Source organism: Heloderma suspectum, chromosome 12, assembly GCF_057233095.1.
Source record: "Heloderma suspectum isolate Gila_16-S chromosome 12, 16-S_ref, whole genome shotgun sequence".
Taxonomy (NCBI): Eukaryota; Metazoa; Chordata; class Lepidosauria; order Squamata; family Helodermatidae; genus Heloderma; species Heloderma suspectum.
This window is the reverse complement of record NC_139469.1, coordinates 17,304,615-17,325,657: the sequence shown is the minus strand read 5'-3', so window position 1 is coordinate 17,325,657 and position 21,043 is coordinate 17,304,615. Positions and strand designations below refer to the sequence as shown.

General features: G+C 43.1%; 1 protein-coding gene across 4 annotated transcripts in view; it reads left to right on the top strand.

Annotated features, from left to right (window-relative positions):
• Positions 1 to 21,043, top strand: part of CCP110 (centriolar coiled-coil protein 110) — a 32,832-nt gene that overhangs the window by 4,404 nt on the left and 7,385 nt on the right. Inside the window, exons 2-14 of one of the 4 annotated variants that reach the window (XM_084818590.1) lie at positions 3,774 to 3,929; positions 4,215 to 4,343; positions 5,941 to 7,567; positions 10,580 to 10,707; positions 11,565 to 11,748; positions 12,103 to 12,230; positions 12,624 to 12,740; positions 13,948 to 14,049; positions 15,079 to 15,195; positions 17,194 to 17,273; positions 18,908 to 18,970; positions 19,110 to 19,169; positions 20,714 to 20,796. In XM_084818590.1, the coding sequence (XP_084674716.1) occupies positions 3,789 to 3,929; positions 4,215 to 4,343; positions 5,941 to 7,567; positions 10,580 to 10,707; positions 11,565 to 11,748; positions 12,103 to 12,230; positions 12,624 to 12,740; positions 13,948 to 14,049; positions 15,079 to 15,195; positions 17,194 to 17,273; positions 18,908 to 18,970; positions 19,110 to 19,169; positions 20,714 to 20,796 (2,959 nt within the window). In that variant the 5' untranslated portion in view covers positions 3,774 to 3,788. Of the gene's footprint in view, positions 1 to 3,773; positions 3,930 to 4,214; positions 4,344 to 5,940; positions 7,568 to 10,579; positions 10,708 to 11,564; positions 11,749 to 12,102; positions 12,231 to 12,623; positions 12,741 to 13,947; positions 14,050 to 15,078; positions 15,196 to 17,193; positions 17,289 to 18,907; positions 18,971 to 19,109; positions 19,170 to 20,713; positions 20,797 to 21,043 lie in introns of all 4 variants that reach the window. The other 3 variants (XM_084818588.1, XM_084818592.1, XM_084818591.1) reach the window with 3 other exon arrangements.

Here is a 21,043-nt window from a genome sequence, read left to right as displayed (position 1 = left end):
TCTGCTGTCCCCTCCCCGCCCCCAGGAACACCCCCTTTTCCTCTGCTCTGCTCTTCTGAGTGTGGAGTCAGGGACGAACCATGCTGCCTACGAGGTGGCGGGGCAGGGAGGCGGTTTTCTGGGAACTGACCTCAGAGCGTTGCTCCAAGCTCAGTTCCCAGAAAATGAAAAATCCTTTGGCCGTCCAGCTGCTGCCTAGTGGCTATAGGATTACACCCCTAGCCTACTGCTGCTTTACATGACATGTGGCTAGAGTGAAACGCATGCACGTGTGACCATCGCACATGACAGACTAATGCAGGTTTGCATAATTTGTGGAATAGCCCTCACTGTGTGATCTTGGGAAAGTTCCTGTCTCTCAGACTTAGCTTTCCATCAGTAAACTGGGAATAATAGTGATCTGCCTCCGGGTTTGGCTGTGTGTGATGCAGAACAAGATGCAGATTGAGAAGCTCATTGTGAGTTTAGAAAGAATAATATTTATGATAGCATGTTGTTTGAAGTCACTGATCTTGATGTTGTCTCCCCACCCATTCCCAGAAATAACAGCTGAATCCTGCTTAGCGTTTTGCCTCACTGATGCCCGTTCTGAGAAGCAGTCTGCTATTCAAGAACATGAGTCCATAAGATAATGGATATTCGCTATTTCAGAACATTCCAGTTCCTTCGAGTTTTGTAGAAGAAGCTGCAGTTCCAAAGTGTTGCTTTTCACTGGAATTTTCTAGTGACTAGTAGGGGACTACGACAGCAGAGTAGTGCTAGTTAAAGCAGGGATGGGGAACATGTGGCCCTGGAGATGTTGCTGGATCACAACTCCCATCATTGCTCACCACTGGCTATGCTGCTATGGCTGATGGGAGTTGCAGTTAAAGAGACAAAGAATGGTGACATACAGAGCTGCCTAATACTAGATCAGACTATTTGTCAATCTAGTTCAGGTACCATTTACTATGACCGGTAGTGGGTCTTCAGAAGAAGTCTTTCCCATCACCTGCTACCTACCTTATTTAACTGGAGATTCCAGAGACTAAATGTGGGATCTGCAAAGCTTGTTCTCCATCCCTGGTTATGGTTCCTCCCCTACATGTTTTGTGTCTTAGAACTAGATGAGATTAATATCCAGTGCATCAGAAATACCTAGCAGCATCAACTCTTTCTTTCTTTCTTTCTTTCTTTCTTTCTTTCTTTCTTTCTTTCAAGAAGAGTAATTAGCTTTAGCTTCTTTTGTATGCTTTTGGCTTTTTTTGCTTGCTTTGGTCATTAGTATCTTCCCATATTGATGTCTTTCAGACTTGCTGCTCTGATAGGTGATGGTTTTGTTTTCTCAACTGAAAATGTTCTTTAAAATATATTTTTCATGTAATTCTCATGACAAGAATCCAGCTACATTATGCAAACAGCTATTGACTGTCCCTTGCAAGCCTGCTCATTCATTAAGGGTGCATGTTTAGGGTGCATGCATGTTTAGACAGAAAAGGTCCTACAACTGTCAGCATTCCCCAGCCAGCATCTGGTTGTGGAGCCTTGAGTGAGGCCCCTCCCTGAAGGCTTGCCCTGCTGTAGTGGAATGGGGAGAAGAGTCCCCTTTGTTATCTATGATCATTGTTTGGAAGTAACAGGAAGATTCACCTTAGCGTACTGCCTGTGGTCCTGACTGATAGGGTGAGCATACGCTAAGTGCTTTGCCTGTCCCTCGTCCTCCCCAGTAGGGAAAGGCATGGGGCAAGTAAAGATGCGCCAGGTGGAAGTACGCTCCTCTACCCCGCTGGGGAAAGCCCACACACAGCAAAGCCAGGTCTGCGGCCAAGGCACTGGATGGAAAAGCGCCACTTCAGCTGGGGACTGAACGATGTCAGGGGGCATGGCCATACCCATTAACATCATTCCCCCCCCCACATCCCCCCCCTCCCGCTTTAGGGTGCAATCCTATGCATATTTAGACAGAAAAAGTCTTGCAACTCCCAGCACCAGCCAGCCATGCTGGCTGGGGAATGCTGAGAGTTATAGGGCTTTTTTCTGTCTAAATATGCATAGGATTGTGCCCTTAGTTGGGTCTATTCTGATGTTGTAGTGGGGCTTTGCAGACAGGACTTTGACTGCTGCTTTGATCTCATACAGTGGCTAGGCAAAGGTGGGGGGTGTCACTGGACACCGTAAAGTGGCAGTTGCAACATCTTTGAGCACCATCTGTTAAATTAAACCCCTTTTTTGTAAGACAGCCTGGCATATGCTTTCAAATGAAATGACACCGTTCGTTGATTGGTTGAACAGGCTCTAAGAATCTTTCACTGGGAATGGCTAGATTATACTTGGCATATGGATATGGAAGGTTTATTAGAGGGGAGGGCAATTTCTGTATAGATTGCTAAATCATCATAGTCATCCACATTATTTATATATGCATACAGAATAGACAGAGTGGCCATGTTTAGATGCAGTGGTAAGCCAGAATTCTAGAGCGTCTTGGCTTGCAGTGAATGAGCTGCGTGCAGCCCATTCGCTCCTGTTTGGCTCCTTCCACCAGCCGGAGCGGCTTAACTGATCAGGAATGCACAGCTTAGTGTGTTGTCTGAACTGGGGAATCCTGGCTTGATCCTTCCCTTGATTGCAACTCTGCATTTGTTCTTGGTTTATGAATCCTGGCTTGTTTGGGAGCAATAAGCCAGGAACTCTGGTTTGTATGACAAGCTAACTCTTTCATTCCTAGATAGTTTAGCTGCTACTGCTTGTGGGAGGAGCCAAGTGGCGGCAGATGGGCTGTGTGCAGTACCGCATAGCTCATTCATGGTAAGCCAGGATTCTCCAAACTTCTAGCTTACCATTGCATCCAAATGTAGCCAATGTGTTTGAGGCCATGTGCGATAAAGAATCTAAATTCCATCCTTCTGGTACTTAAAGTCCCTTTTCTAATCACAGTGGCATTTTGTTGCATAGCTCCCTTAGCTTTAAAGAAAGATTACAGTTATAAGAATATAAGAAGAGCTATGCTGGATCAGACCAAGAGTCCATCTAGTCCACTATTCTGTTCACACAGTGGCCAACCAGCTGTCGACCAGGAACCCACAAGCAGGGCATGAGCAGAACAGCACCCTCCCACCCATGTTCCCGAGCAACTGGTGTACATAGGCTGACTGCCTCTGGGACTGGGGGTAGCACATAGCCATCAGGACTAGTAGCCACTGATAGCCTTTTCCTCCAGGAATTTGTCCAACTCCCTTTTAAAGCCATCCAAATTGGGGCCATCACTACACCCCATGGTAGCAAATTCCATAGTTTAACTATGTGCTATGTGAAAAAGTTCTTCCTTTTATCTGTCCTGAATCTCCCATCAATCAGCATCATAGGATGACACCTGGTTCTAGTATTTTGAGAGAGGGAGAAAAATGTCTACCTATCCACATTCTCTACACCATGCATAATTTTGTAGACCTCTATCATGTTCGTGTCTCCCCTTACCCTCCTTTTTTCCAGGCTAAACAATCCCAGCTGTTGTAACCTTCTCTCATAGGGGAGATGCTCCAGCCCCTTGATCATTTTAGTTGCCCTTTTCCGCACTTTTTCCAGCTGTACAGTATCATTTTTTTGGTGTGGTGACCAGAACTGTACACAGTCCTATGGGCCATACCTGGCAGCACAAGTTTGCAGACTAGCTGTAACATTAGTTGGAAGGGCAAAGACAGAAACAACATGACAATCATATAAGTCACTAGTGTGAAGCTTATTGCTGTATGTATTGTTTGAAGAACAGTCATTCTCTCTCTTTCTCTCTGCAGCCCAATTTAATTAAGATGGAAGACTATGAGAAGTTCTGCAAGAAGCAGCTTGCTAGGATCCAAGGAGAGTCAATACAAAGAGGAATGTCTCCAGTTGCTCAGCACAAAACTATTTCTCTTATTCATTTCAATGGTATTCCTGTGCTTTCTCCTCTGGTAAGATGTTTCTGTCACTTCAAAATGTTGTATACTAAAAAGAAAAACGATAAACCTTGATTGCATTAGTAATCTTGGCAGAGATACGTTATAACCACTCTTGTGTTTTTGTTTTGTTTTGTTTAGTTTTGTTTTGTTCTTAGTGCAAATATTTTTCTGTTTTCCATTTACAATTAAAATAAGATATCCATACTGGAAATTCTTCACAGTCCCTCACAAAAGACTATGACAAGATACTATTGTAGTAATTATTTTCCCTCTTTCCCCTGCTGCTTTGTTTTACAGCTTACTCTTGAGAGAAAAAAGGAGCTACAAGAAGACAGACAAAAAGCAGTGGACTTAGAACTTTGGCGACAGAATTCTAGGAAAATAATTTTGTTGAATCGCGTTCAGGAGATTGTGGAAAATGTGCAGGTGAGATTGAGCTTTCTGAAAAGGTGGTTACTATAACAAAGGAGTAATAGTAAAGTAACTAGTTTTTTATTTATATTCTATTTGCTGTGGTGTAACACTATAAACTCTCTGGTAACTTTTATATTGAATAGCCCTGGTGACAAGTTACAGTAATTAAATGACTTATTAGTTTAGTGGTTAGAGAACACAGTTACTTGGGCTTCCATCTAAACATGGCATGGTCAGGATTAGATTGTTAGCATAGCATAAATATTGAGCAGCGGTTATTGCAGTTTCTATGCAAGAGACGCACTGCAACTAACATTTCTGAGAAGTTGTTGAAGCTCAACCCTTCATGCATAACTGTTTCTTCTGTATATCTTAACGCAAGAATTTTATGGCACCTTAAGGACCTGACAGATTTATTAGGCCATAAACATTCGTGGGCTAGAGGCAAGATTACTATAGAGGGCTCGGATCCACAAAAATGTATGCCACAACAAATCTGCTAGTCCTTAAAGTATCATAGGCAACTCTTTGTTGTATTTGCTATAGCAGACTGACACAGTTACCTCTTTTGCGATCTGCATATCTGTTTTTTCATCTGTACTAGGAATATAAAGCTGTTGACAAAAATTCTGCTGAAAGAAAGGGATTTATACTAGCTGGCTGCTCTGAATGAGATTTTCACAGTCTTTGACGGGCATAATAAAAGAGTGTTTCAGTTTATAGCAGAACTCTTTAGCGCTTGGATTAGCTCGCTTGCTAAATGGACACTGTTCAGCTTGTTGACTAAGAATAATAATAGGGGCCAAACATGAGCTATTCAGTTTCTTGCTATGTTTATTAGTGTGTGCATAGCAACCATCACCTGGCTTGGGATTTGAAAAACATAATGGCAGGAGCGGGTGTTGAGGATAAAATACTAATCAGTTGGCTTTCTTCTAGACAGCATGCAGTTAATATACTGTATTTTTAACAGTCATTCCTCAGCTCCCAGCCATCTAATTGTCTTCATTAAGGCTTGCAACAGTGCACAATACTAAAGATCAGGTTGGCTGATAAACGTAAGCTGTTTCTTTGTTAATAACCTCCCATGCTTTGGTGGATAAGAGCTATATACTTACGCAAAGCACTGAAGGATACACAAGTAAATACATTTATTCATTTGTGTAATATATGTAATTATGACAAGACAAGTCCAAAGGCTTAGGTGATTACATCTGCCATAAAATTGCTTTCATGTGCAGAGGGAGCAGGTCGATTGATCTGAATTATGGGATTCAGAGAACTGAATCTCATAATTCACATCTCATAGATGTGCTTAAAGCCCTGTGCGTAATCAATTAGATTTTTTTTTTACCAGCAAGCACAATTGTCTTCAAAACCTGCTTTAGAAATTCTCCTTGGCTCTAAAAGCTATCTTACCATGCTTTGTTTTTTGGTGGGTGGAGTGGGTAAACTGCTGTTCCAAGAATAGTAAAAAACCCTTCAGTGTGTGGAATCAGCCATGTTGTTTGAATCTTGGCCTGTATGCCTGTTGGTTTCATTTGTCTGCTTTTTCTAGTAACCTCTCTTCTAATGCATCAGCACTCTACATCATTTTTTTCCCATGCAGATGAAGAAATTGTCCAGTCAAAGCGCTTTAGATAAGTCTAAGATGGAGAATATTCATTCAGATTTAAAATCCAAAGTGGTTAATGGCTTTGTGACGCAATCAAGCAGTGTTTTGCCAAGTTCTACTGCTCTTGGTGGGTTTACGGAACCTAAAAGGGCACCAAAGCTTAAGCCAGCAGATATACAGGTTGTATCAAGTGGGGACTCTCTCGGAAGTACTGAACAGTTTATCCCCCATAAACCAAAGGACACTTGCTCTAACCTATCTGAAAAGAGAGTTTGCCCAGAAGGTGCATCTTCCAGTCCAATAAACATGTCTCCTTTAAATGAGACTGTAAAGAAAGATGGCATTGAGATGGTATCATCTGATGCGGAAGGCCCAGATCCTTACATGATGAGTCTTCAGAACCTCTTAAAGAAATCCAGGGAGTACATACAGAGAGAACAAACCAGGCGTAGCATGCGAAGTAATTCAAGGAGGAGTGGTAGCGAAAGCCATTCAGACAAAGAAAATGATGCAGTTAAAACGAGTGATTCTATGAGAGAGAGAGGAAAGTTAACAGGCAGAAGTTGTATGGCTGTGGCACCTGATAAATCAGGTCTTACAAAATCCAATACTTCTCTGCAAAGTACTTCAGTTGCCAAAAATAATATAAGTGTAGCATCATCCAGTTTTTCTAAAGTGGATATTCCTATGAGATCTGGAACACCTCCTGTTTTGGATTCAGATGAAGATGTCAAAAACACCTCTTTCTTTGAACATGACAGTAGCATTTTCCGAAGCTTCACGGGTTCTTACTCCAAATTACCCAGCCCAGAGCTGAGTATGAGCCCCAAAATGCACAGAAGACGTCCAAGGCCTTCTTCAATGGGGCATATCGTCATTAACGACCCTGTGAATGCCTATGAATTAAGTCCTAAAGAAAAGGGAAGAGCTGTGGACTTGATCACTCAAGGTGCTGGTGACAGACAAACTGCATCTGACCCTGTGCCAAAACTGACTGCAGACTTTGCTTCCATATGCCCCAGCAAAGTTCATGTTTTTCGCAAGAGCTCTTCAGATATCTGTGATGAATTGGTGGTTGAAAAACGGAATCAAGTGTGCCAACTTTCTGTTGGTCAACAAGAGAACAACAGGTTCCCAGTCAGTGCCACAGTAGAGGTGGAGATGATGTTAGATGACAAAGGGGGATCAAATCCTTGCCTTTCAGATCCAAGCCTTTGGGAAACAGGTGCAGTCAACTGTCCCATTATAACGCAAAACAAAGCAAATGTCAGCGGAGCCAAGCAAACCAGCCTACTGGACAAAGCCAAATGTAGTGCACCCATGGAACTCAATAAATCATATGATGTAGAAAACCCGTCTCCTTTACTAATACAAACACAGAACCAGCAACAGATGGATACCCCAAATGTGGCCCTTGGGAATGAGCAGATTGTAGAAAACGGGTTTGAAAAGGTAAAACGTAGGCTTGAGCTCGACACGGAAAGTGCACAGAAGGAAAACATGCCTTGTCCTGTAGTGGCAGAAACCAACGCACAAGAGAAGAGATGGCTGCATGATCAAAGGTGCCCAGAGGAGTCTGCATTTGGTTCCAAGAGTGAGGCCCCAGAAAGAAGTGTCTGTGGTGAGAGAATTCATGCTGTAGTAAGCCTGTGCTGACTTAGTTAAGATTATGACAAGTTCAGAGGGTCATTAGTATTGGCCCAGCTGTGTTGGTAGGTAGGGCCAGCTGCAGAGTGGAGGGGGCCCTCAGGAAAAGTGTCTTCTAGTGGGCCCACTCCTAGGTCACTGGCTCCTTCTGGCTGCCAACTAACCTGGTAGCAGCAGCAGACCTCTAGGGAGCTACTATTTTAAATTTCCCACAATGCCAGGAGGAATGCTATGTCAGGTGCTCCAGGGCATTGTCAGAATCTTAAAACAAAGGCTCATAACTAACCACTGCATGGAGTGTGGGATCCAGAGCAAGCATTGGCACCAACGGGCTCTGCAGGGGCTCTAGCAGTTGCCCAAGGATGCTAGGCCTATTCATAGCTTTGTATAACGTTCACCTTGATCCTAGGCCTATTTAGTGGGAATTTGTCCAATCCTCTTTCAAACCCATCCAAACTGTTAGCCATCACTACATCTTCTAGTAGAGAATTCCATAGTTTAACTGTACGCTATGTGAAGAAGTATTTCCTTTTATCTGTCCTGAACCAGCTTTATCGCAGCTTTAGACTACCGCTGACTAAGGGCGCAATCCTATGGGGATAGGTGGTTGCCTCCATCCAGTGCAGGGCTGGAGAAGCACGGAGGGGATCGTTCCCTCTGCACTTCTGCCCTGCATTTGCAGCTAGACAGCCGATTTCAGCTGTCTAGCCGTGGGAAGACGGAGTGGGGGAGGAGGGTGCCAGACGACTCATACATAGGATGACTCATACTGGCATTTCCGCCTTCTCTCCCCTGGAATGCCCCCCGGAATGCCCTGTTTTGGCTGCTCCGTGCTCCTCCTCCGAGCACGGAGTGCGGGGCTGTTCCCTACTGTCTGCGAGGCAGCGCGGAACGGGGGGAAGGTTGGTTCTCCGGGAAGTGACCTCAGAGCATGGGCTCCGAGGTCGGTTCCCAGAAACCCACATATCCCACGGCCATCTAGCCACTGACTAGCAGCCATAGGATTGCTCCCTCCATGTAGGAATGTTCTGAAGGCAAATTGGACCAAAGTAAGATGGTTCTGATGATACTGTTAATCTGTCCATCTTTGATAGCTACCAAGCAGCAATTCTTCTTCTTCTTCTTCTTCTTCTTCTTCTTCTTCATCATCATTTTAATGAAGAGCCTTCACATAGAATAAACTACTTCAGAGAGTTGATGTAACAATTGCAAGGCTGTTTACTGTGGCTATGCTATATGTCTGATTAATATCCCCTGGCTGTGCTGCTTTAAAGGAGCGCAGTCCAGCATACGTGGAGCTTCCAAGAGATCTCCCGATGCCCAACCAGCTTACCTTCAGACACAGAACCCCATGTGGCACTTTGAGATCACTCTAAATTTTGAAGGAAGAAGTGAAAATCTTGATTAGAATTTTGGATGTATTGCCGGTGCCTTAATTGTCCCAACAGTGTTTGAATGGATAAAATGAGAGGAGCACCGAACATTTATGAAGCAGCTTTCAGGATAACCTCTGTTTCCAGTAAGCCGTCCTGAACATACATTTACCATATACTCCCTGCTTCATAATATGTTGTTTAAGGGCACCATCCTATGCAAATTTGATTGACAGTAGAATTTTGTGCATAGAATTGCACCATAAGTGTCTCCATTTAGATAAACGTACTGATGAGTTTGTGTTGGAAGAGTAAGGGTTCCCCGATTTTGTTACTTCATTCTTCAACTGCTAACATCTCCATTTGTTTTTACCAGAATTACCCTTTTCTGTTATTAAAACAGGTCTCTCTCCTATACATTTTTTCTTGTTTACATGCCAGTCCCAAACATTTGCTCTAGTAACCAATTAATGATACGCTAGTTTCATTTTTTTGATTCAAAGCAGTGAACAATGCAACCAAAACATAACCGTCCTCTCTTCACCTTTGATTCCATCTACAATTATTTAAAAATCTGTGTTAAAACAGTCACACAGCTTCAGCGTTCAAGGATTCCACCCCCCACCCATCCCCAAATTCTAACAAGGTCGAGCATTTGTGAGTGTCTCTTGGCTGGGAGTTCATAAAACAAGGGTTGGTAACTGGTTGCCCTTGTGATGTTAACCTAGTATTCTGCTATTGTGTCTGTGTTATGGACTAGTTGGAATAACACTTTCCAAATAGGCATGTACTGTTATGGGTGCAGCAGGTTGTGGGATAAAGCTGTTGTTTATTTAGGTAAATCTGTGCTGTGCAATTCTGTAGATGTAGGCAGCTTAGAATGATTGCTGCTGTTGTTTTGAAACATGGATATTCTGTGCATTGAAAAACCTGTTTCTACTTTTTCTGGCCTAGGGCCAGCATTGATATCCATGGGCAGTTGCTAGGACCCCAGCACCCTGTGATGTCTGCCCTGGGCCTGTCTTAGTTTTTTTTTTTTCTGGCCCAGCACTCAGAGCAGCGCCAGGTGGCTGGATCTAGCCACACTTTACATTTCTTACAAGGCCCAGCCTAGTGTCGCTCTGGAGCACACTAGGGCCCTTTGACAGAGGAAAGGTGGGGGTGGGTGGGGAGAAGACAGTTTGCCCATGGCCCACTCAAACCTGAAGCTGGCTGTGCTTCCCTCTGCTGTCCCACCCCTCGCTTGTGGGTTTAACCAACTCTTCCTAAGGCCATCCGTTCCATAAAATGCTGAGAACAGTTCCAACAAAGTACATGCCCATGTTTTCCTTTAGACTGCAACCATAGGCACAGCAACTGGAAATATGTTTTACTAAAACCAGTGGGATTTGCTTTCAGGCGATGCCTCCCCATCCAGCAGCTAAAGCAGAGTCCCATTTCTTTCAGGATAGCAGCACAGCTTCTCTTGTGCAAAGCTGTTTGCAACTGGGGTTTCGTGCTGTGAGGGTGGAAGCCTTATATAAGGTTTGGTGCCATGTAAGAAACCAGATTTCTACTGCAATCCAACTTAGTGCTGTATATATGTATATAGGGTTTTGTTTTGTTTTTTGTAGAAGAGGAGGCTTTAAAACAGAAAATGCTGGCCTTTGAAGAACTGAGGAAGAGACTTGAAGAACAGCATGCTCAGCAACTCTCATTGTTGATAGCTGAGCAAGAGAGAGAACAGGAGAGGCTGCAGAAGGTGAGAGGCCAAGATGAAATATCTAAGTGGAGACCTTTAACCTTGGCCAGGGCAACCTGTTGATGTTTTTGCCTCAAGGTATTGCATCCAGACTAGCCACAAATCTCAATCAAGAGCAGTTTGGGGTGGATGGGAAGAGAACAAACAGTCTTGATTATGAACAAAAGTTAAGCTTGTGCACTAGCCTCTAGATAGAGCAAACACCTCCTTCATGAAAACACTGCAAAATAAACATCGGGCCAGGGCGATCGACTATTTTAGTATCGAGATGGAACGGGCTTCCCAGGAGGATGTGGCATAATTAATGTATGCTTGCCGAGTTGTCTCCAAATGGCAAGAGAAGCAGTTGGGAATTGATCTGCCAGCAAGAGCAGACCATTACTACAGTCAGCATGTCTCACCCTAACATATTTCTGCATTAGCAAGTGGAGAGGCTGCAGGTCACCAAGGGAAGGGGATGGGTTTGGGTGGGTCTACCCCAGGAAGAGCATATGACCTGCAGAATTATTTGACCGTTACACAATTCTGGTGTACTGCTGCAGTTTACCGGGTCCAGCAATAGAATAATGGAATGAATAAAATGTAGTAAAACCAGCATCAGGTAAAATTATATATATAAAGCCAGAAACATTAATAAAAAGCTTGGCAGGATAAATATCTTTAGGGTCCACTTAAGGGCTGCAAGAGAGGGGGTCAGCATTGTTTTCAGGGGTAGGGATTCCACAGGTCTGGCGCCACCACTGAATGTTGACCGATCAACTGAGTTGCAGATATTTGGGATGTTATTAGTGAAGATTTTTATAGAGGTGTATTCAATTTTTTTTGGTAACCTAATCTCTGGCTTCTTTAACTGGCAGGAGATAGAAGAGCAGGAGTGGAGATTAAAGGGGGAGAAAACTGCTGTAGCCAAAATGGAAGTTCCGCAAATTGCTATTAGCAGCAGAATGGATTTGGAATGGAGGAAGATCAGTGACACTCACTTGCTGGAATCTGTGCTGACTCGAATGGAAACGATCCATAGCACAAACTCTGAGAGTGCTGGTAAAAATGAAGGAAACGTATATTGATTTTAATATGTAGCCCAATTTAAATAATCCATGAAGAACATAGTCTTTAGATCAGCCTTATTTATTGATGGAGTTTTATGTGTTGGCTATGTGGAGATCTTAAGAACAAAAAGTGGTTGTACTTCTGACCCATGCTTTTTTTAAAGGCAGATCTGAGTTTCCGAGCTTGTATGTGGCAAGGATGTTTATAAGATCCTTTATACTGGTGGGGCAGTTATTGGGTCATTAACATCCTGGTCTGTATGATGGAGGAGAGCAGTATAATAAACACAGGTTTTTCTTCTGGATGTTTATTTGCTTAATCATGATTTAAACTTTTAAAATATAGGTTTTGCCAATGCTGCTATGTCTGGTTCGACTGCTGAATCGCCGTTTTACCTTTGGGAACCACCAGCAACTGGAAAGTCTGTTTCGGCATCCAGGTCTATTAGCAGGAGTAAAATGAGATGGTCTCAGGTGGGAAAATCAAAGGTTTGGCGGTTGTTGGTTTTGTGCAAGGCAGTGCTACAGGAGTAAATTTTAAACTTCCCTTGCAAAATTAGCCATTTATTCACAGCATTTTTGTTCGCACTGTGCTAGTCTTCTGCATAAACTATCTGATTTCTTTCTTGCTGCAGAGTTTTTTTCCTTCTCTTTGGATATGTCATTCCCATGATATATAAATAATGGAGCCTATAACTCCAGATTTCTCAGACAGGACAGCAGCTTGTCTTAATTTTTAAGAGAGTATTTGAATTTCACTCAATTACTGTTGTTAAAGGAAAGATAATGTAAAGTGGAGGAAACAACAAGAACATAACACAAGCTGCGTTCTAGTTTCATGGTGCCGTTTTACTTTTTATCTTTAAGGTGTACAGTCCTGAGATGAAAAGGAAATTGAACAAGATCTCTGCTTTGGCAAAGGGATTTCTGACTCGAAGACTCTTGCAAACAGAAAAACTGAAGCACCTTAGGCAAACTGTAAAAGTAAGGAACCATCTGTAGGCGCTGTGTGTGCATGCACATATACACACTTGTGTGTAATCAATACTTAGCATGCTGTTTCCTTCCCTTATCTGCAACAACTGCTACTTGACAAACACAAGGATCCGTCTCAGAAACTCGCTGCTTCTTATCTTCCCTGTCCTGCCTAACTGTTGTTCCTTGCACAACCCCCTTTTTTTCCTCCCAGCCTCCACACCAAGGGTCAAGTCCACATCTTGTTGGACTCCCAACTCCCATCATCCCTGGCCATTGGCCATGCTGGCTGGACTGATGGGAGTTGGAATCCAAGAACATCAGAGGGGCTGCAGGTTCCTTGCACCTTTCGGATTTTTTCTCCTCCCCAACCCCTTTCTCAGTTCTCACCCAGTGCACACAATCTATTTGCATAGTGATGCAAAGGCACCTTTTAATCTTGGAGCAGGGATATAGAAATTCAGGCCTGGGGGCCAAATATGGCCCTTCTGGGGTCCCAGCCTGGCATCCAGGGTTCCCTAGGTGGCCATTCCCCTGGCCCTACCCTCCCCTGACCCCCAATTGTTTGGTGATTTTCTGGATTTTGTGCAGTTTATTTCCCCATACTAAAAGGTTGGAATGCCTCTCCTATGTCTTCATTACCGGCAGTAAGGGGTTTAAGCTAAAATATGCCCCACCCACCACTTGAATGCAGTCCCTGAATCCTTTGGGCCCTGAATCTTCAGGCTGAAAGAGGTTCAACACCCCTGTCTTAACAGCATATTTTTGACTCCCTTGGGGCCATCTATAGCAGCTTTGGCTACATATATAGTACAACTGATTTTTTTTTTTTTTAACTGCTGGATATAGAGCTGTATACACAAGATCAGAAAGCCCTCGACAGAACTTTGTTTCACTAAGCCTACAGTCTGATGCATGTTTACTTGGACGTAAGTCCTGCTGTGTTTAGCGGGGCTTACATCTAGGTAAGTGCATGTAGGATTGTGGTGGTAATCTTGCAACTGGGAGTGTTTCATTACTGCTGTCCAGGTGACTTTTCCCTAGATGCAGTTGGGAGGTGATGTTCAAGCAGCTTTCCAAGGTTGTCTCTACGGATGTTTTGTGTCTCTGAAAGATCTCTGCATTCTATGAAGGAGCAGTCGTCTCAGCTGCTTGAAATTTTCTCTGGAATTCATTGTGCTAAGTCAGATGTGTGTTGGGTTTTTTTTTTTTTTAGGATACAATGGAGTTCATAAAAAACTTCCAGACAGAAGCTCCATTAAAGAGAGGAAGTGTTTCAGCTCAAGATGCTAACTTGCAAGAGAGAGTGGCAGCTCAGGTGATGTATAATCCAAAGCCTGCAACAATATGAGTTTATGCTGATGAAATCCAAGTTTTTAAAATGTTGACTTTGGCTCAACGTACATCATGGGACAGGAGGAGCAGAAATCTCTTGTTGCCCAGAAATATGATTTATTAGCCCAATATGTTTTGCTTTCAATTAAAATGTCCATTAGGGCCCTGTAAAACAAAACACTGTTATCCAAATGCTCTTATATAAAGTGACTTCCTTTGTAATCGCTTGAAATGTTGGGCTTTTTAAAAAATCATTGTTTTTGTGTACCTCGAGGTTTCCTCTCCTCCATTTCCTGCATTGGTGCCTCACCTACTTCCTTCTTGCTTTCCACATACATCATGCCAAGCCACAGTTTAGAACCCAAACAGTGGTCTGAGTTTCCAAATGTATGACAGGCAAGTCATAATCTGGAACTGCTTGTCTGGTTAGCACTCCTTTGTCCTGCTGCAGTGGCCTCCAGAGATCAATCAACATAACGATGGCAGTTTGTCAATGGCTTGCACCAACCATGGTTTGCAAAACCCACATCAAACCACGGTTCCCAATTCTGCTTTAGTGGCTGCAAACAATGGTTTGTGAAGTCGAACAGCACACCAAATCATAGTCAAGCTTTGACTTTTAACTGTGGTTTGGTGAGATGTCTGCATTGACCCTCTGCTTACCTGGCAATATTGAAGCTTTGAAATGTCAAAAATTTCTTTCATTAGGTAGATATTTCTTCCCTTCTGTGTGTTCAAGTCCTGAATGGCTTCTTGAAAGAGGAACAGGATTGTCTCCTCATCTTATGCTCAGCTGAGTATCAGGCTCTGTACCTCTGGGAGTCCAAGCAGTAACTTGATTCATTTTGGGCTACTGCCAACCCTGCCTCAGTTTTTCTGGGATTTGCACATCCAAGCCCTTTGAGATCCCATCTGTATGGGGTCCAGTGGTTTCTCAGAAGTACTACAGGGGCATTACTTGAAAAATTTACTTGTCATCACATTTCATAGAAGTTTGGTTTTCCCTCTCCAGCTGCGAGCTGCGCTGTATGATATTCATGATATCTTCTTCAAAATGGAAGTGTCCGAGAGAATGAGCATCCTGCATCATGATCGAGAAGTTCGCAAAGAGAAAATGCTTCGGCAGCTGGTGTGTTGCTGCAGTGCTTCGTTTAAATATCAAGTTACTAATGCTTACAATCAGATGTGAATTTTTCTTGTGAGCTTGAAGTGCCCAAATGATTAGTCGCTTTCAGGTGGAAACATGAATTGTGCTGCTGTTTCCACCTGTGTGAGAGGTGTGTGTGAGACTTTTCATTCCACTCTTCCTCCAAGGAGCTCAGAGAGATGTTTGCAGCTGAGGACAGAGCACAACACATCTGATAGACTCTTATTACTGTCACTGAGGGCACAATCCTATGCATGTTTAGACAAAGAAAAGGCCTACAGCTACCAGCATGCTGGCTGGGGAATGCTGGGAGTTGTAGGGCTTTTCTCTGTCTAAACATGCATAGGATTGCACCCTTAATAGATTTTATCTTCACAGTGTAAGAAAACAATCCATTTTGGGGGGCTCAAAGTAGTGTAAATGTTATGCTTCTAGTTAATTCGCTTTTTAAAAATTGCTGAAAGTTTGATTTCTCCGGTATAACATTTAAGCATTGGAAACTTGCAGAGAAAGGCTAGAAACTAACATGCTCAACAGAATGGTAGAATCATGTAGTTGGAAAACTCCCAAGGTCCTAAGAGCCCAATTCCCTGTTTAAAGGCAGGGCTGTTGATCTATCCATCTACACAACCCAGATTGTAATGTGCTGTGTGTTGGAGAAGGTACATACATATAAGAGTCTGGTTCTCACTGAGGTGATCTGTGTCTGGGTTGTATTGCTTCAGGCTGCAAGCGTGGGGCTCACGGAAAGGATTACGCTTCCTTATACATAAATTCCCTCTGCATGGAAAACTAGCATGTTGGTACAAAGAGTAGGCTAAACCCCTTGTCTCTGACATGCTAGTTTCCTATGTGCAGAGCCTGTTTTTGTATGGAGGACCATTCCATTATGTGAACCCCCACCCAGGGTCTGAAGTGGTAGAGCGTAGGTGAGAACAATGCTGGGTAAATTACTTACCCAAATGGGGTAAATAATTTGGGATGACTTGTGCAGTAACTTCGTACTGCATGGGAAGGCAATGTCCTCACTGCTCCAGACCCCCATCAATCTGGTGAGTGGTGACAGGATGGTAACCATAATGGGGGCCACTTAGAATTGAGGGGAGGTACCGGCATACTTGGCACCCCAACGTTTGCAGAAGTACAAAATAGGATAGAAAACCTAGGTGGACGACCCCCACCCCCAGCCCAAAACAGTCCAGTGAGGACTAAGCAGACTCAGTGACCACAGAATGCTGTGTGTCTGCTGGGGATGGGGGGGCGGGAATGCAAAAATGAGACAGAGAAGGGAAATGGAATATCCTGGAAGAAGGCATGGCTGGCTAGCTGGAATGGAAAAATGGGATGGGGAAGGGGAATGGAATGGAATATTCTGGAAAGACTGGCTAGCTGGAACTCTGAACAGGAGCACTCCACATTGCAACGTTTTGTTGCAGGTCGCGCTTGTTTCTTCCTAATCTCAAACATGACTCCCAGGTCCTACTTGCAAGCAAACCACATGCACCGAGTCTCACCATAGGAATGATGGTAAAGCACATCTCTGTGCCATCAAACATCCTCTCTCTACTTCTGGGAGACCTTTATGCCCCAGAAGGGGTGTGTGTATGTGTGTGTGTAACCTCCATACATACAGGGGTGGGACTGAACCCTTCTTAATTCCAGCGGGCCACAATTTAATTCTTTTGAACCATTAACATTTAGCATAAAAACGAGATGTGTGCATTTAAGAATTAGATTTTTTTGGAGGTTCACACCAATTGATAAGTAGTTTCCAACGTTGTACACTTTTAACTTAGAACACAGTCCTAAGCATGTTTACTCAGGGAAAAAGTCCCATTGATTTCAGTGGGTGTTAACCCTTTGTGTGTTTTTGAATTGCAGCCTTTAAAACATTATCTGCTCTTACTAAGATTGTGTTGTGCTAGGTCTTCTTTCCCAAGTAAAAGTAGTAATCCTAATACCTCAAATTGTCCTGCATAGGATAAAGCAAAGGTCCCAAGAGATAGAGTAACACTTTCTACAGCTACACAGAAGTCTCTGGATAGGAAGAAATATATGAAGTACGTGGGGAAACGGTAAAGGCAATACACCAGTATATTCAGCTGTGCATGACTAGATGGGTTGGCAAAGGAGTCTGTTTTTAAGTTTTGTCCGTTCTTATTGTGAAAGGTAGGGAAACAATAAGGTAAGATTTTGTTCTAACATTTTTCTGTTGTTGTTTTTTATCCATATACCGTGACCAGTATAAACTCAGGTATCTGAATTCCTGTTGGCTACGTTAATTCAAGACTCCTCTTTATTTCAAATAGCTAAAACCCAAAATCCTTTGCTAATGCTTTCTTTGATTTTTCTAGTTGTCTGAATGATAGGTATTTCCCAGGCTATATCTCCCAAGAATTTACTGTGTAGACTTTTGGGAGGGGCGGGGGGAGGGAATAGTGTGTGGGACACTGAATAGATTCTCTTTATCTGCTTTTATTCTGGTCTGATAACCAGAGTCAGTTGGCTGCAGGTATCTGTTGAGAATTCAGTAAGGTGGGGCCTCTGCTTTCTCTCCCGACCTGTCTCTCTTCTGGCTCCTTTGTCTCTGTTCCTTTGCCCCTGCCACACGTACTGCCCTGTGGCATGGCTGGATGTTGGTAACTGTGAAGGAACTTACTTAAAGACTGTCTGGCTTCTGGCTCACCATGTTATAAAAGGAAGGGGCCCCTAAAGCAGGGGTAGGGAAGCTGCGGACCCTCCAGTTCTTGTTGGACCACAACTCCTGTCACCCCTAATCATTAGCCAAGGCGGCTGGGGCTGATTGAAGTTGCAGCCCAGCAACATATGGAAGGCTGCAACTTCCCCACCCCTGTTCTAAAGTGAGGAAGAGACTGAGAAAGAGAAGAGCAAAATATATGAAAGTAATGTGGCATTCTGGTAGCAAAACATGAAAGGAAGGTGTGAGCACACTGGTTTTGTTTGACAGTGCTTCTTCAACGATGGTTGGGTTGGATCCAGGCTGCTGACAGCATAGGCACCTGCCAAGGGGGCACACCTCAACAGGGTCCCACAGACAAGAGCCCTCTGGCCTTGCTCCTCTTCCCTACTGCAGCCTGCTTGTTCACCTGCCTCCTGCTCTGGCTAATAGCGGTAAGGAGGAGTAGCAGATGCCAAAGATGCCTTTGTTTTGCCCAAAGGCCCTCAAAAACCCAGAGCCAGCATTGGGCTGGAAGCAGACAGTTCTGGTTCTCTGCTAGTTGTGCTGAGCAAATTGGGAGCTATCCTTGGGCATACATACTCCTTTGCTGAACCAAATTTCATGTTAGCCACAATTAATCAGTTTGGCACCCAAAATTAACCACGACAAAGACTAGTCAGGGTTTACCTTTAACTAGGATATGCAACCTAATTGAAACTAGGATCTCAGGTCCTGGTTTTAAGGGAAAACCCTGACTAGTCTTAACTGTGGTTAACCTTGGCACCAGCATGGAGTCTTAGTTTTTTGAGCACAGCAAGACTGTGGGCCATCAGTACATACCTCAGAATCTTCTTCTCTGCTGTTTGATATTCTGTGTTATCATACACCAAGATATTCTTGTGGGAAAACAGTTTGTAATTTAACTTGTATAGGGAGTACAATCAAATTTTGTTTGCTTGATTTTGTTCTTCTCCCAAGCGTATTTGTATACACTTGTGTTTTTTCCCCCTTTAGGGCTTCTGAAATGGGAATGCCAAATAGAAAAACAATTGTGAAACAAAAGGCTCCAGAAAACAGGTTTGTAAAGAGAGTTCTGTTTTGTAATGGAAGAATTCTGTGACCTTTGCATTTTTTCCCTGTGACATCCCCTGCTCTATCGGGATGTAGTCTGCATGACTGTAAAATTCTAATGTTCATGTGGTCTCTTCCTTTACAGAGTTCTTCAGCCAAATCAAGGTCAAAATGCTCCTATTCAAAGACTTCTTTCCAGACAAGGGTAAGAGTGCTATTGTTTTCAGTAGGGGAAGTATAAGCTTTTAGGATTAAAAATAAAGGCTAGGATCTAACAAACCACACCACTAGCTCTGATGATTGCTTACACTTCTGTTTTTCAAACAGCACCTAACCAGAATCTGACTGCAGCTGTGTTGCATGTGGATGGGTGGTCTGGGCTTTTGAAAGTAGTTTGTGGTGAGACATTTTTCAAAGAAAAAAAGCTTTTATAAAGTAGAAGTAAAAAGATATTAATAATGGCACACTCTAGGCAGTACGTGTGAGGCTGAAGGATCTAGGCTAACATCCACTGTTAAAAAGTGTTGCCATCATTGTCTCAAAGAAAAATGGATACAATCTCCAAAGGGTCTGACAACAATTTCTATTGGACTAAGTGGTGGTAGGGTAATAAGCAGAACATTTCTGCCTGAAGAAGTGAAACTTAACCCTGCCAACCCAGTTGGTTTAATAAAAGGTAGGATATGAGTTTCATTCTAATACTAGTCAAGGACTGTTAAAAACAACAACCCCCAAATTAGTGCAACTATTTCCTGGATATAAAGTGCTAATACTCTCTCTGCTGAGGCAGTCTTAACATCTAGCATTTATTGTGGTATATTTAGTAGTCACTGGTATTTTTTGTCTTGTGTTTCATTTGCATTCTTATAGCCCTCCACAAATGCAGTCTTTCTTCCATTAGATTTTTCTTCCATGAATTCAAATGGAGTTAGTTTTGAATGATCATGTGGGCACAGTAGTGTACTATTTATAAAACAACTGGGTTATTTTTTTAAAATGGGCAAAATATAATTGGTGGTTAGTTCACAAGCAATGCCAGGCCATGGTTTGGCATTGACATGAACAAGTCTTGAGCTTGCACGTTCTCTCTCCCCCTCCCTTGCACACTCAGTTTTTAATCAGTTAGTTTCATCTTGCCTCCAAACCAGTAAGCTGTAATTATCTGATACATCCAGTTCTGGATTGGAAACTAGGATCAAACTGTGGTTTGCAATGCTGGTTTAGCAGAATCACACAAACTACAGTTTGTTGGCAAACCTAAGAAGCTGCCTTATACAGAGTCAAACCGTTCGTCTGTCTAGCTCAGTGTTGTCTATAGTGTCTCTTCAGGGTTTCAGACAGGGGACTTTCCCATCCCTACCTGGAAACACCGGGGATTGAACCTGGGAGCTTTTGCATGCAAAGCAGGTGCTTTACAATTGAGCTATGGCCCCTCCTCCAGAACCAGTTCTCATACATGCAGAACTTACTAATTAAAACAGAACCAGAGGAGAGAGCACGCAAGTATGACGTTCGTTCATGTATCACCGAACCGTAGTTAGGTGTTACATGTGAATCAACACATTGTGTTTAACGCTGATACTCTTGTGGTATTCCTGATTAATGGGAATTCCACAATAGCATGTTTTGAGAAGTCTGTATTGTATCACTGTGGGATACTTTGGCAAAGAACCTTTTTGTGTGTGTTTTTGTAAACAGCGTTTTAGCTTGGATGCAAGTGACTTATTAACTCCTTTTATATTCAATTAGAACCCCTAAGACCTCAGTGAAGGGGGCTGAGCAAAATAGAAAGAAGCCCTCAGAGAGCAGAGTGTCTAACAAGGCCCTTTCAGGTGTGTAAAAAAATGGGTGCTTGGATCTCATTTAACAAGGAAATAGTAAGTTGCTCATATAAAAAGAAAAGGCTTCAGTAGCACTTGTTTTCCCTCTTGCTGCACCAGCTGTAACTGCTATACTAACCCTGACTGGAATGAATGCAAAAAAAAAAAAAAAATAGTTGTGATCACCGACTGCATGAATAGGTGACAGTTTCATTTTAGCCACTTGCACTCTCCAGCATAGTCACACTTAGAAAAGCTT